Below are 12,276 nucleotides of genomic sequence, written 5' to 3'. Positions count from 1 at the left end.
CTGATCTTTTAAAGTAATTACTATTATTATCTCTTCCCTGGAGATCATTCTAGCCTCTAGGGGGCCTGTAGACTTCTGGGAGGTACCTGCATTCTCCTTCCACTCCCTCCCTATTAACCTGCACTGACCACGTCAGGAGCCATAGAATTATAGAGCTGCCTATAGCTAGGGACTTCCTTTCTGTGTAGATGGACTTAGGAGGCAGCAATAAAAGGATGCCTGTGTGTTTACCTTGTTGAAAGTCAAGCACAGGTAAGTGCACCCACACACACACACAAAGCCCAATTAGTAACTGTTTTAATCCAAAAAACAGTCCCCAGCTGTTCATCACTCGACATGCCCGAGACGTTGATAAGACAGTCATAGCACTGGATGAGGGGCTGGGCAGGATGATCTCCACATGTCTTCAACTGCTGAGACTCTGTGACTACACTGGTAACAGTGGACACTTACGGAGGACTTACTGAATCTCATGGACAATTCTAAAACTCTTACCTGTAAAATCTCAATTTGTCCTCAAAGCTACCCAATGACTTAGTGACTATTATTAGATAATGTTAACAATTGAGTAAACTAAGGCACAGACAGTTTAAGTTAGCTGTCCAATATGACATGATTTCAACTAAGGCAGCCTAACTGAGGAGCGGTTCTATCTCCATTTCTGCTGCCTTCTATTACATGTTTTCAGGCACTGAAAATCTGTTTATATTTTACAGGTTTGATTTCCATTTACTTTCTTAACAATTCTGATTACATTTCTGGAAAAGTTGCCTAATAGGAGTGGAGGATGCCTATGCCTCATGCCTATGCAGAAAATTCATGCAATGTAATTTGAAACTTTACCTTTGAAGAAACTTCCTTCTTCTCTCTCTGGAAAATTTATCTTCTCAGTTATCTATTCATCAAATGCTATGAGAAGCGAAAATCAATTTACCTTTTCAAAGTCTTTCTAAGAAAAATCAATGATGACTTACCTAATGTTTTAAAATGCTAAGCACAAAATATTTATAAATAATTATATGACATCTATTCTGAGATTTTACTATTACTACTATTTTAATATTTAGGGTTCAAGTTACTTAAGGTATTAGCAACTTGAGTATGAATTTGATGAAGAGGAAAACGTCAAATATTTGGTGGTGACCACAAGACTAGTTGTCTCTGTGACAGAAAACCTGTGAATGCTCAATGAAGCTGTAATCCCAGCAAATCATCTTCTGAATTCATTTTCTAGAGAAGTTTGGACCAAGCAGCAAGAGGGGTGATATTACCACCACTCCTGGAAAACAACTCTGTGGGTGAGGAGCATTGTGGTCAAACACAGTGTGTAGCATTTTTCAGGTCCCACTCCCACATTTTCCTACCCCACAAGTCAGAAGTGTGCTTATTCCGTCTCTAAGAAACACTCATAAGACTACTATATGCAAACAGGTTACCAGTAACTTCCCAACTTGTAAGTTCAAAGGACACTTATGGATCTCTTTCCCTCCATATTCAGACCCTCCTTTCTTGATCTCTATGACACCACCGTCTCCCACTTTTCTGTCTTCTTAATTCCTTTTGAATAATCCTGTTTCCTTTACTCAATCCTTTAATATAGGCATTCCCCTTGGGCTTGGAGATTATTCTCCTGGGCGGAAAGTAATCCTGCCTTGTGAATTGATTATATTTTATTCCCTACAATGAATCTAGTATAACTAACTGTTCTCAATCTGTGAAGAGACAACTGTTTCTACCTAAAATAAATACATACCCAACCTTGTGCTCTTTTCAAAGCATTTCTCCTGGCCCAGTTTGCTGTGGAATTTAAAATGGAAGGAGGAAAACTGAAACCCAGCATCGTTCTCTACAGTTCTCTGGTTTGATTTCAACCCCAGGAAGCAGCAATCACCGTGCACTTCAGCTCCCCTCCTCAAATAGCTTTTCAGAACATTTCATGATCCTGTGGCAATCAAAACAATTTCTACATAACAAGACCTAGGAGTCGGTGAAGAAGTGTGTGTGTGCTTGACAGTTCATCCTTGCCCCTACAAGGTTTACCCTACTTCTCATTCAGATTTAGTATTATGTCCCAGAGGCCCAGAGCAGCACGATAATCTGAGTGTCCCCCAAAGTTGTTGTTAATGGTAATGGACCTTGAAGTACCCTTTCCTCAGTCATACTCCGATCTAAAATTTTTTATGGTCCAATTAGCCAGGTGAACAGGGGGGCCATGGTTTTGACTTCAGCTGAGGTTCCAGGATCCAGGCATGGGCAGATGAGTTGGAAGGCTTACCCAGAAGCTATGCATGATGAGCTGAAGGAAGCCAAGATTTCAGTTCTGGCTAAGGGGGTGGGGTGGGGGGGGGCCTTGTTAGTAAGGGAAAGTTTAAAGAATCAAGTTGAGAAGAGTGGATAGATGGTCAACCAACTAGGTAAGATGAAGTGAATTAATTTGGGAAAAGCCTGCAGGGATTCCTTAAGGCAAAGGTCATCTTTTGTTGAGCTGCTTTTGTGGAGTGGGAGTTGGGGAAACTGGGAAAGCTATTGATATCCAATTTGCGTTGGAAATTTTTGACTCTTCTCTATCAGTATTGTGGTTTTACCCATCCTAGACCAGCTATTCAGGTTACAAGAATGTGTCTTAGAAATGAGAACAGTGAAATCTGCTGTCATGTTCCCTACTCATACTTTAATTTGGATGCCTGAAATAAGTAAGGGAAACACTTCCAGCTGTGAGTTACTGAAAGAGTCTGGGACATCCCATTAAATAAATTAAAACACTTGCCAGGAGTATTCCCACGGTGAACACAAATTACACGCCGTCTTCCAGCAATAAAGACTTGAGTTCTGTTCAAAATGATAGTAAATTTAGAATTAAAGAGGTTTGTTTTCAGAATAGTTAAGGTTACAATTGGAATTATTTTATTTCATTAGACAGACTAACTTTATGCAATTTTTTATTACCATTGTTTTATTACATCGAATTCTTATTTATCAACCAGGAGAATTAAAGTGTTTGATTAAGAACAACATAATTAAAATAGATGGAATATCATTTAAAATATCAATAAGTTAGCAGTAGAATTAAAAATTGCACATTTATGTGTCTGTGTCCCCTTAGTAGATGTAAGCTCCATGAAGGCAAGGATTTGATCTTTCTTGTTTGTAATTATATACCTAGTGACAACAACACTGCCCAGGGCATGAAAATATACTCAATAAGTATTTGCTGAAATAGATGAGCGTCAACTAGGCACTGAGTACATAAGGAGTCAAACATTATATTCTCTAACATTTGGAACTTTTAAAAGTGCTTTCACTTTTAAATCATATCTGCTGAATAACAGGAATATTAGATCAGATGTAGTAATGAATATTTTGATGCTTATTAGTCATTCAAGGGTATTTTTTAAATGAAAGACTGATGTTTCTGGAACCCGACCAGGATCTTAGGATTATGAAGAGCAATAAGTGCTTATTAAGACAAATTCCTCTAACAGCATACAGTGCTCATTGAATTCACAAAATCTAAAGATCTCCAGAAGAAACTGAAAAAGAAGAGAAGGTGGATGCACAGCAGAGCTAAACCAGAACTGAGTACAACTGTTGGACCATAATTGCAGAGAGACTTCAGGGTTTTCCTTTTAAATGTAAGACAAAAGAAGCTTCAGTGATGAATATTTGCTCAGGCCTCTGCTCTCTTATGGGTATAATTTGCCACTTTACTCATAAGCACTACACAAAAAAAGTGATGATACTTGAAGGACACCAGGATCCTGGGAAGAAAGTATAAAAAAGAAAAAAATAACATGTTTGCCACACCTCTTGCCACACATGTAATGTACCCTATTGGTTCTTCCTTCTGGATATATTTTTTTCTAGAGGCAAAGAATAAGGAATTATCGTCTGTCTTACCTTCCCTTTTATCCTTGCATGTTAATAAGGAAAGGATATAAAATCTTGAAGCCAGAAAAACAAAAGTAGATGTCTTAAGCAAGCAAACAGAACACTTGTCCAATCCTTATCTTTGTAGAGGAATGTTTTGCTTACAGGTGGGCTTATTAGTGTGCATCTGTCTTATCTATGGGTCTTTCTATCTTGTCTATAGGTCCTTCTTGAAAAAGGTGTATAATCTGAAGAAAGAAAATAATACCACACTGGGCTAAAGGAGAATGCAGAAAAATAAATTTCTTGACATGTGTGGTCTATAGAAACATTTTCCATACATTCTATGAACTCCTTTTGAAAAAGTTACTTGAGGATATACTCCAGCAAAAGGGGGGAAAAATGAATCCTAAAAAGAGGAAAATATGGGATCCAAATATTCTTCTAACTCAGTAGAGCAGTGAAAAGAAACTTAAGTTTTGTAAATTAGACCAGGAAGTCAGAGGACTTTCAGAAAAATGTCTATAAGAAGAAAATGACTATATCTTACTAAATACTAAGATGAATGATCACGGTGATGAAATAACGAAGGTAATCAAAAACTCTAGAAAAAGCAAAAGCTGTATAGGAAAGTCACAATGTAAATTAAAACAAGCTGAAATGTAGTATGATTTTCAGAAATGGAGAGTAAGGAAAGAGAATCTATTTGATCTTGACACTAGATAATTCTCTTTCAAGCAATACAGGTTAGTGACATTGAATTACATTTCCTATTTCCACTTCTGTTCTTTACTGAATAATAGTTATATAATAATGATATGTTTTATTATTTTTTAGTTAAAAAAATTTAGATTCAAATCATAGAGTAAGCATATCAAGATATAAATATAGTTACAGAAAAGAATGTAAATATTATACACTTGACAAGGTCAAATGAGAGAAAGCTTTATAGAGTCTAGGAGATAGAAGGACAAGAGGATAGATAGAAGGAAGTGTAGGGTTCCAAATTTTCTTATCGTTTTTTTTTAAAGATTTTATTTTTCCTTTTTCTCTCCAAAGTCCCCCAGTACATAGTTGTATATTTTTAGTTGTGAGTCCTTCTAGTTGTGGCATGTGGGATGCCGTCTCAGCACAGCTTGATGAACAGTGCCATGTCCACGCCCAGGAACCGAACTGGCGAAACCCCGGGCTGCAGAAGCAGAGCACGCAAACTTAACCACTAGGCCACAGGGCCAACCTCTCTTATCTTAAATAATGGGAAAAGCATTGATGGGTATGAAAACAGAGGACTAAATAGATCACTCGAGGTCAAAAAGTTAACCAATAGAAGAAATGCTAGCAATCTTAAGAGCTAATAACGAAAAATCATAGTTACAATTCAAAAACAACAAAATGATAATTCCACTAACAACAAAATAACAAAAAAATATGGATAGAGCAAGATACATTTTCAGCTTTCATGATGGGGAGTCAGTAGATAACATCTAAAGTTAATAAGTCATGAAAAGGAGATATAACCATATTGTTCAAATATATGAAGGTAAGCAAAAGAAGAATTATAAATAGAATCATACTAAAAGGATTACTTCTGGGGAGGAGGTATCAGAGGTGGAGTGGAGGGTGGGAAAGTTAAACTTTTCATTTTACAATTTTATGTATTTTTGAACTTTTTTCCTTATCATATGGATATATTATTCTTGTTACATAAAAAAAGGTCAAACATTTCCTGATGACCAGCTTAGCATGCTCTTCAGTGATATTATCCCAAAGTGCATTCTTACAAAGGATAAAATGAACATACTCCTGCAGGTAATGGTGATAGATGCAGCAAGTCCAAACGAATGCTGTAGTTAATATTACAATGAGTAGAAGCATCATGAATCCAAAGAAGTCAACTGAAATGTACGAAAAGAAATCTATTTTAAGTTAGCAGATTAATAATTTTTTATGTTTTCATCTCTTCTAGTATCATGCAATCTGATTCTTAAACACTATAAATTCACAAGTTGTTATTGAAAATGATTTAATAACATACGTCACATACTCCAAGAAAACTACCATTAACTCAAGTATCACTAACATTTCAAAATAATCTGGGTCGCTAAAAGAAGGTAATATTTAATGTTCTTTATCTCCAAATTGGTTAAATATTAGGTCACTGGCTTATTTTCTTTTTTATCTCTAAACTCATTCCAGGCAATATCTCCACAGGTAAAATATGAAGATACATATGGATAGCAAGCTTGGTTTGTTGTTTGAGTTTCAGCAGTTCTTTACCAAAGAGACAACCAATGCTTGCTGGGAAGGCAGATTTCTAGCACTTGTAAACTTTTCCCCCTCAGTACTATGTAACTTAGCCTGGTGTTCCCATTCATACTAAATATTTGAAATTTTACTTGTTTATAAGCTCTTTGTTACAAACTATTATGATTTAAATATATACCTGATAGTACCTGAAGAAAATAGGGACTCGTGAGTAAAATCCATGTTTTTTAACTTCAGTTATGAAAAAAACAGACAACTGCTTGTTCTAGATTGGGTTTTCTCATATAGTTATGGTTCACCTGGAAAGTCTTTTGTTTCAACATTTTTTTTAAACTTCTTAAAAGATTCTAGTGCAGTTCCCTGCCTTGGTAAGTATCACATAACAAACCAAAGATACAGCATTACAGATATAATTTAAAGAGTCTTTGGTGACTGAGATTTGTTCAGTCCTAGGGAGTCATCCTTCTGAATGGCAATTCTCAGTATAGAACACATTAGCTGAGGAGATATGTTATAGTATTGCTACTGGGCTCCTTATGTTCTCATCCCAGGACTAGCTTATAAGAAACTTCTAGAGTTCCTAAAACAACATAAGAACACAAACCTGCCTTCACTGGGTTATGGTTATTGTACACCAGAGAATTTTAGAGATAAAATTTAAAGTATTTAACAACTGGTATGGTGAGGCACGCACCAATCAGAATGAATGTTAACCTAGTTTCAACTAACACTGGCTGGAAACAACCAGTAAGCCTGTATCAAGGAGAAATACCAATGAACAGACTTGCTATATTTTAATAAAGCAAATATAATAATTTATAATCCTTCAAATATAGCAAATCACTAGTATTTGCAAGTCAATTATAAAAACATACATAAGAATTCAAATAAGGACAACTCACCTCTACAGTTTAACCAATATACAGAACTGAGTTGACACCCAAAAAACGGAAAACAAAAATTTTTGCAAGTTCTGTCTGCACTGCACCAAAAACACTATATTTGGAAAGAAAAAATAAAAGCAGTGTCAAACTACAATCCCAGTAAATTTTTAGTGCTATTTCAATAAGTATTCAATAAATGACAGCCATCATTATTTCATTATTATTTGTAGGAGATGGTGGTGGTGGTCTGCAGATCCCCTTTACCAGGCCCATGCACCCAAACCCCAGCTACAGTGAGTGCTGGCTGCCGATGGCTCAGGCTGTTCTTCTTCTTGAACTGTCCTCGATGGATAGGCACTACCTTGCCTGTAAGGTTACTTTCCCCTCTGCCAGTAATTGACTGATATTTGGGGTTCCAAACAGTGGGCATCCTTGCCTCAAGACTGGGCTATCTCTGCTACATGATTTTTTGCCCCAGGGCTGCTCCAGGTTCAGGCCAAGTGTAGACTTTAGCTGAGACCACATATTTTCTTGGCTCCTGTCCCTTACTTGCCCTGAGTCCCTTACTCCTTCATAGACTAACTCAAGAAATCACATGTACCTGAATCCCTATGTCAGGTTCTGGGTTTAGGGAAGTAAACCCGAGACATTCTCTCACAATGTAGCAACAAGGACTTCAGTAGACAGGCTTCATTTTTTGTCTTTTTTAAATCTCCAATACTCCTTCCCATTCCCCTTGTCTGCAGCATTCTCTGTCTTCTGGCAAGTCCTCCTCTGTTACATGTGGGCCCAGTGGTGCTGTCAACCAGTGTTACCTAAGCCTCCTCTCCCTTCCGTTCATTGGTGGTCAGATAATCATGTGGAAATAGGAAAACTTAATTCTAAGTCCCTTGTTAAAGAGAGCAAAAGCAAGGTACAGAAGGAGAAACCACTGTGGGAGGGAGATAAGACTAGAACCTGGAAGAGTCAAAATAATGAGGACAGACTGGTAAAAACGGCTGTCACTTACATAAGGCCCACCATGTGACAAGCACCATTCTAAGCCCTTGATTTATATTAACTAATTTCATCCTCACGACAACCGTGTGAGCTAGGTACTATTATATCCACTTTATAGATGAGGACAATAAGGCACAGAGCAGTCAAATGACTTACATAAGGTCAGACCCTAGTAAATAAGGAAACTTAACTAACCTAATCAGTCTGGTTCTGTGCTAGTAACCAATCCTACAAGACTGATCCCAGATCCCTCCCAACCACTTCCTGCTGTGCTTCCTGAGACCAGTAGAGGTAATGATTCACCCAATGTAAAGAACCACCCCTTAGACACTGCCTGAGAGCAGGAGGTATATCACAGGCCAGCTTTTGTTTCATGTTAACCAAGACCAAAGGTCAAATGAAGTCATTTAGGCAAATCTAAGATTGCAGCCACTTTAACTGAATGAGTCCTGTCCTCTTGAACTGCTGCTTAAAGCCTAGAACTGCAAAGACAAGACTAGATTCAAGGATTACAACCCAGAGACTTCTGGCCTTGGTTTTAGTTCTCAGAATTTCTAGGAATTAAGTCACGTCATCTAGTAGAGTTTTAAGGGAGATGAATTGCCAGAAAAAACCTGAACCTATCAGACCTATTAGAGAGGAACTTGTGGTTACTCAGCGTTAAGCTGATTCCCAGGCCCCAGCAACCAAGTCCACAGCAGGCAAGCTCCTAAAGCAGTATGGTCCTCAGAAGACACCTTCTCTCCTATGCTTTTCTCTGATGGGGGTTCAGAGAACAATGGAAAAGGAGCTCCTTCACAGGTTGAGCCTGGGGCAGCCAGATGGGTGACCAATAACTCACTGTTTGGCCAGGGAAACTCAGAACATCTGCACATCATGCACCTCTCTGAGATTCCAGACTGAGAGCTGGGAGGCAATAGCTGACAATGGCTTTGGGTAAATACAATTTTAGTTGAGGGTTAGTTGCATTATTTTGCCGGGAGCATTTTTTTAAATGTAGGGATGGAGAAAATAGAATGTATATGTCCTGAAAGGTCGAAAGGTGGAATACAGCAAAGTAAGGTAGTTTATTGTTTTTAACTCTTCTGCCCAGCTTGTGTCACTATCCTTCTTCTTTTGGTAACCACACCCTTTTTCCTTTGTGGACCTCTTCCCCCAACTCTGTGTGGTTCTGCAGCTGTCAATCAGCATTGCCCCACCAATTTCCTACTACAGGAATCATCTGACCCCAGTAACTAGAACTGGACTGGACAGAGGACCCACATAGGGCCAAACAGAATCTTCTGTGGAGACGTATACAGACATTGGGAGATATCTGCTGGGAGCCAGCCTCTTCCCCAACTATATGGAGAATGCCCATTTGCCAAAGGAGAAAATGAGGTCAATACACACAGGGAGGCAGAGCTAGGAGATGAAAAGAGAGAGAGGAAATGGGAATAACATCCTTTAAAATTCAGCTTTGCATGAAGCCAAGGCCACCTCTGGACTTCTCAAATTTTTGAGTCAATAAATTCCCCTTTTTATTATATTAGTTCGAGTTGAGTTTCTGTGACTTATCAAAAACAGATTTGACTAATACCTTAACTAAGTCTAAAATGTCTTCAAAGAGCAGAACTTCACGTTACCCAGAGAAAGAGTATAATATATTCAACTTCCCTAAATTGGAAATGCATAATTTAAGCAAAATACATGGATTTTTTTCTTATGGCTAAGGAAGATGACCCATATAAACGTGAAGCCATGCCAACCTCATACTCTTAGGAGAATGACAACTGAGAAGTCAGCTAAAAGATTTTAGAATGATGGTTAATATTGCTCCATGGGAAAACTAGAGTATTCATTTTAGGGTAGAACTCTGTTTTAATAAGCTTATATGGACATCAAAATTGATATTTTTATAAGCAAATATTAAAATGAAAAGATGCAGAAAGGGGAACGGTACATAATAATGTTGAGTGACTTGTTAACATTGTACAAACCAAATGGTTTAATGTTATACTGGCAAAAGAAATATTAAATAGGTGTTACTGTGCAAAGGATGATTTTAAAGTAGTGGATGTAGACAGCATCAAAAGAGCATTTATTGATGGTTTATGGGCAAAAGCACCAAAGGTTACACAGATATATAAAGCACTGTTTTTTGCTTTCTAGAGGGAGACAATTTAATTGGCAGGTACATTATATACACTGTACAAAATCTCTAAATGGGAGACTATTATAATTTCAAAAGGAGTGAAACATATAAAATGTAATAGATGTTCAGAAGAGAAAGTACTCACTTCTGGTTGGAATGACTAGATAAGATGTCTTTCAGGGAATAGACAGAATGTGGTCTGAACCTTGAGGAATAGGTGAAATCTAGACACAGAAGCTATGGCAGAATGAAAGAACAGCTATCCACTGCGGCAGGAGTGAAAATCCATCATGGTGGAAGTTTGTGGAATAATTTGGAAAGGTAGCCTTCTCTCAGGTTGTGGTAAGTTTTGAATGCCAGACTAAGGAGTTTGTGTTTAACAATAGGGATCCAACTGAATTATTTTGAGTTAAAAGGTGACATGATGAAAGTGCTAGTTACGGCAATGAATAAGGCATGAGGAGGGACTGAGGGGTTGGAAGTCTAGAATTGTTCAAGTTGAAAGAAAAGAATGGAAAGTTTGATAGGACTTCATAAACTGCAGATAGAGAAAAAGGAAAAGAAAGAAGCCACAGATTTCTAAAATTATGGGTCTGGGAGAATGTTACCAGAAACAAATAAAGAAGTAAATAAAATGAGCTTCTTTGGGGAAGGAAAATGATAAATTTAGTCAGAGAAAATTTGAGCTTGAGGTGATGAAAAGCTCCAGGAAGAAATGTCAATTAAGCAACAGTGAGCGTGACCCCGAGGCCCAGCGGGGCTGTTAGGTCTAGGAAATGAATTTGGGATTTCCCTACGTACAGGTACTAGCAAAGGCCATGGCAGTAGGTGAGGTAGCACAGGTGAGAACACAGTACTAAAAAATGTTCAGCAATATGAGAAAGGATGGGGAAGAGGAGTTGGTAAAGGAAATAGAGAGGTGAGGGAAGAAGCAGGGCAGAGTAAAGTGAAAAATCCAGATCACCACGGAAGGAGCAAGTTTCCAAACTGAGTGACTAACTTGCAAGATCATGGCATTCAGTTATGAAGAGTCTTTTGTAGCCTCTAAATCAGTTTACTAAGGAGTAAATCAGACAGCATGATAAGGAAGCAAGGGTAAGATAAGGACTTTAGCTGCTAGAAACAAGAAAGTTTGGTTTGGTTTTTTCAATTTTGTCTGAATTCAGAAAGGAAGGAGCCAGTGCAGAGAAATAGAATGAATTTGTCATGGGGGAAGAGAAAGGAGAAAGGTTCTGAGTTTGTGAATGTGCATGTGTTTCTGAGTATGATGTGTGAGTTGAAACAAAGACGAAGGGATTAGCCTTGGAACTGAGAATCGATTTCTTAAGGGGAAAAAGAGTGTGAGAGAAAAGACACTGAGCTGGTTCAGAAGGAAAATGAGGAAACTTGAACCTGACAAATGGCCTTAAACTTCCCAAGGAAGTCATGCTCCAGAAGGATGGTGTGCCAAGAGCAGGTAAGGTGTTGGGAATAGTTGTCCTGGAGAATAATCCATGAAACTTATTCTCCACATTTTTTCTTCAGCTGAGAGATTCTTGACAGGTGATATCTACATGTTCACTGGCACATCCAGATTTGGATCCATGCCCCTATCCACCTCCCCCCCATGCCCTAATACACACACACACACACACACACACACATACACACAGTTTTTCAGAAAAATAGATATCAAAGCGGACATCTTCATGAGGTGTGAGGTATGGCATTTATAAGTGCATTTTACAAGCATGTGAATAATGGCCATTTCCTGCGAATTGTGCAATAGATGAGGTAGGCTGTGGGAGATTCAAGAAAACCCATTGGGCTTTCTATAACTTCTTTCCTTTCTGTCCCAACAAATAATCCATATCAAAATGCAATGAATGAGAAAGATGTGATTATGGAGAAAACCTAGAAGCTACTCTGATTTATTTTTTAAGTCAGTTGCAAAACTCAGTCTTTTAACTGTCATTAGCAAAAAAAAAAAAATACTCATCACAAGTTTCATCATTGTGACACCATGATTGAAAACTATCATTCCACGGATTCAACAGTAATACACAATGATTCTGAACAGCAATGAAAGCCCAGGTGAAACTTTGCACTTGGTCTTTTAGTTAGCATGGCTTTTGAAATTTTATGTCT

At 37.9% G+C, this 12,276-nt stretch overlaps 1 protein-coding gene across 2 annotated transcripts in view; it reads right to left on the bottom strand.

Annotated features, from left to right (window-relative positions):
* PTTG1IP2 (PTTG1IP family member 2) overlaps positions 1–12,276 on the bottom strand; it is an 80,697-nt gene that overhangs the window by 48,008 nt on the left and 20,413 nt on the right. For both annotated transcript variants that reach the window (XM_070617448.1, XM_070617447.1), the window contains exons 3-6: positions 7,035–7,128; positions 5,669–5,762; positions 2,768–2,829; positions 844–909 (exon numbers count right to left, since the gene is read on the bottom strand). In XM_070617448.1, the coding sequence (XP_070473549.1) occupies positions 896–909; positions 2,768–2,829; positions 5,669–5,762; positions 7,035–7,128 (264 nt within the window). In that variant the 3' untranslated portion in view covers positions 844–895. The remainder of the gene's footprint in view (positions 1–843; positions 910–2,767; positions 2,830–5,668; positions 5,763–7,034; positions 7,129–12,276) is intronic.

This window comes from Equus przewalskii, chromosome 4 (assembly GCF_037783145.1).
Source record: "Equus przewalskii isolate Varuska chromosome 4, EquPr2, whole genome shotgun sequence".
Classification (NCBI taxonomy): Eukaryota; Metazoa; Chordata; class Mammalia; order Perissodactyla; family Equidae; genus Equus; species Equus przewalskii.
Note: the sequence above shows the minus strand (reverse complement) of the source record. Positions and strands in the feature narration are given on the sequence as shown.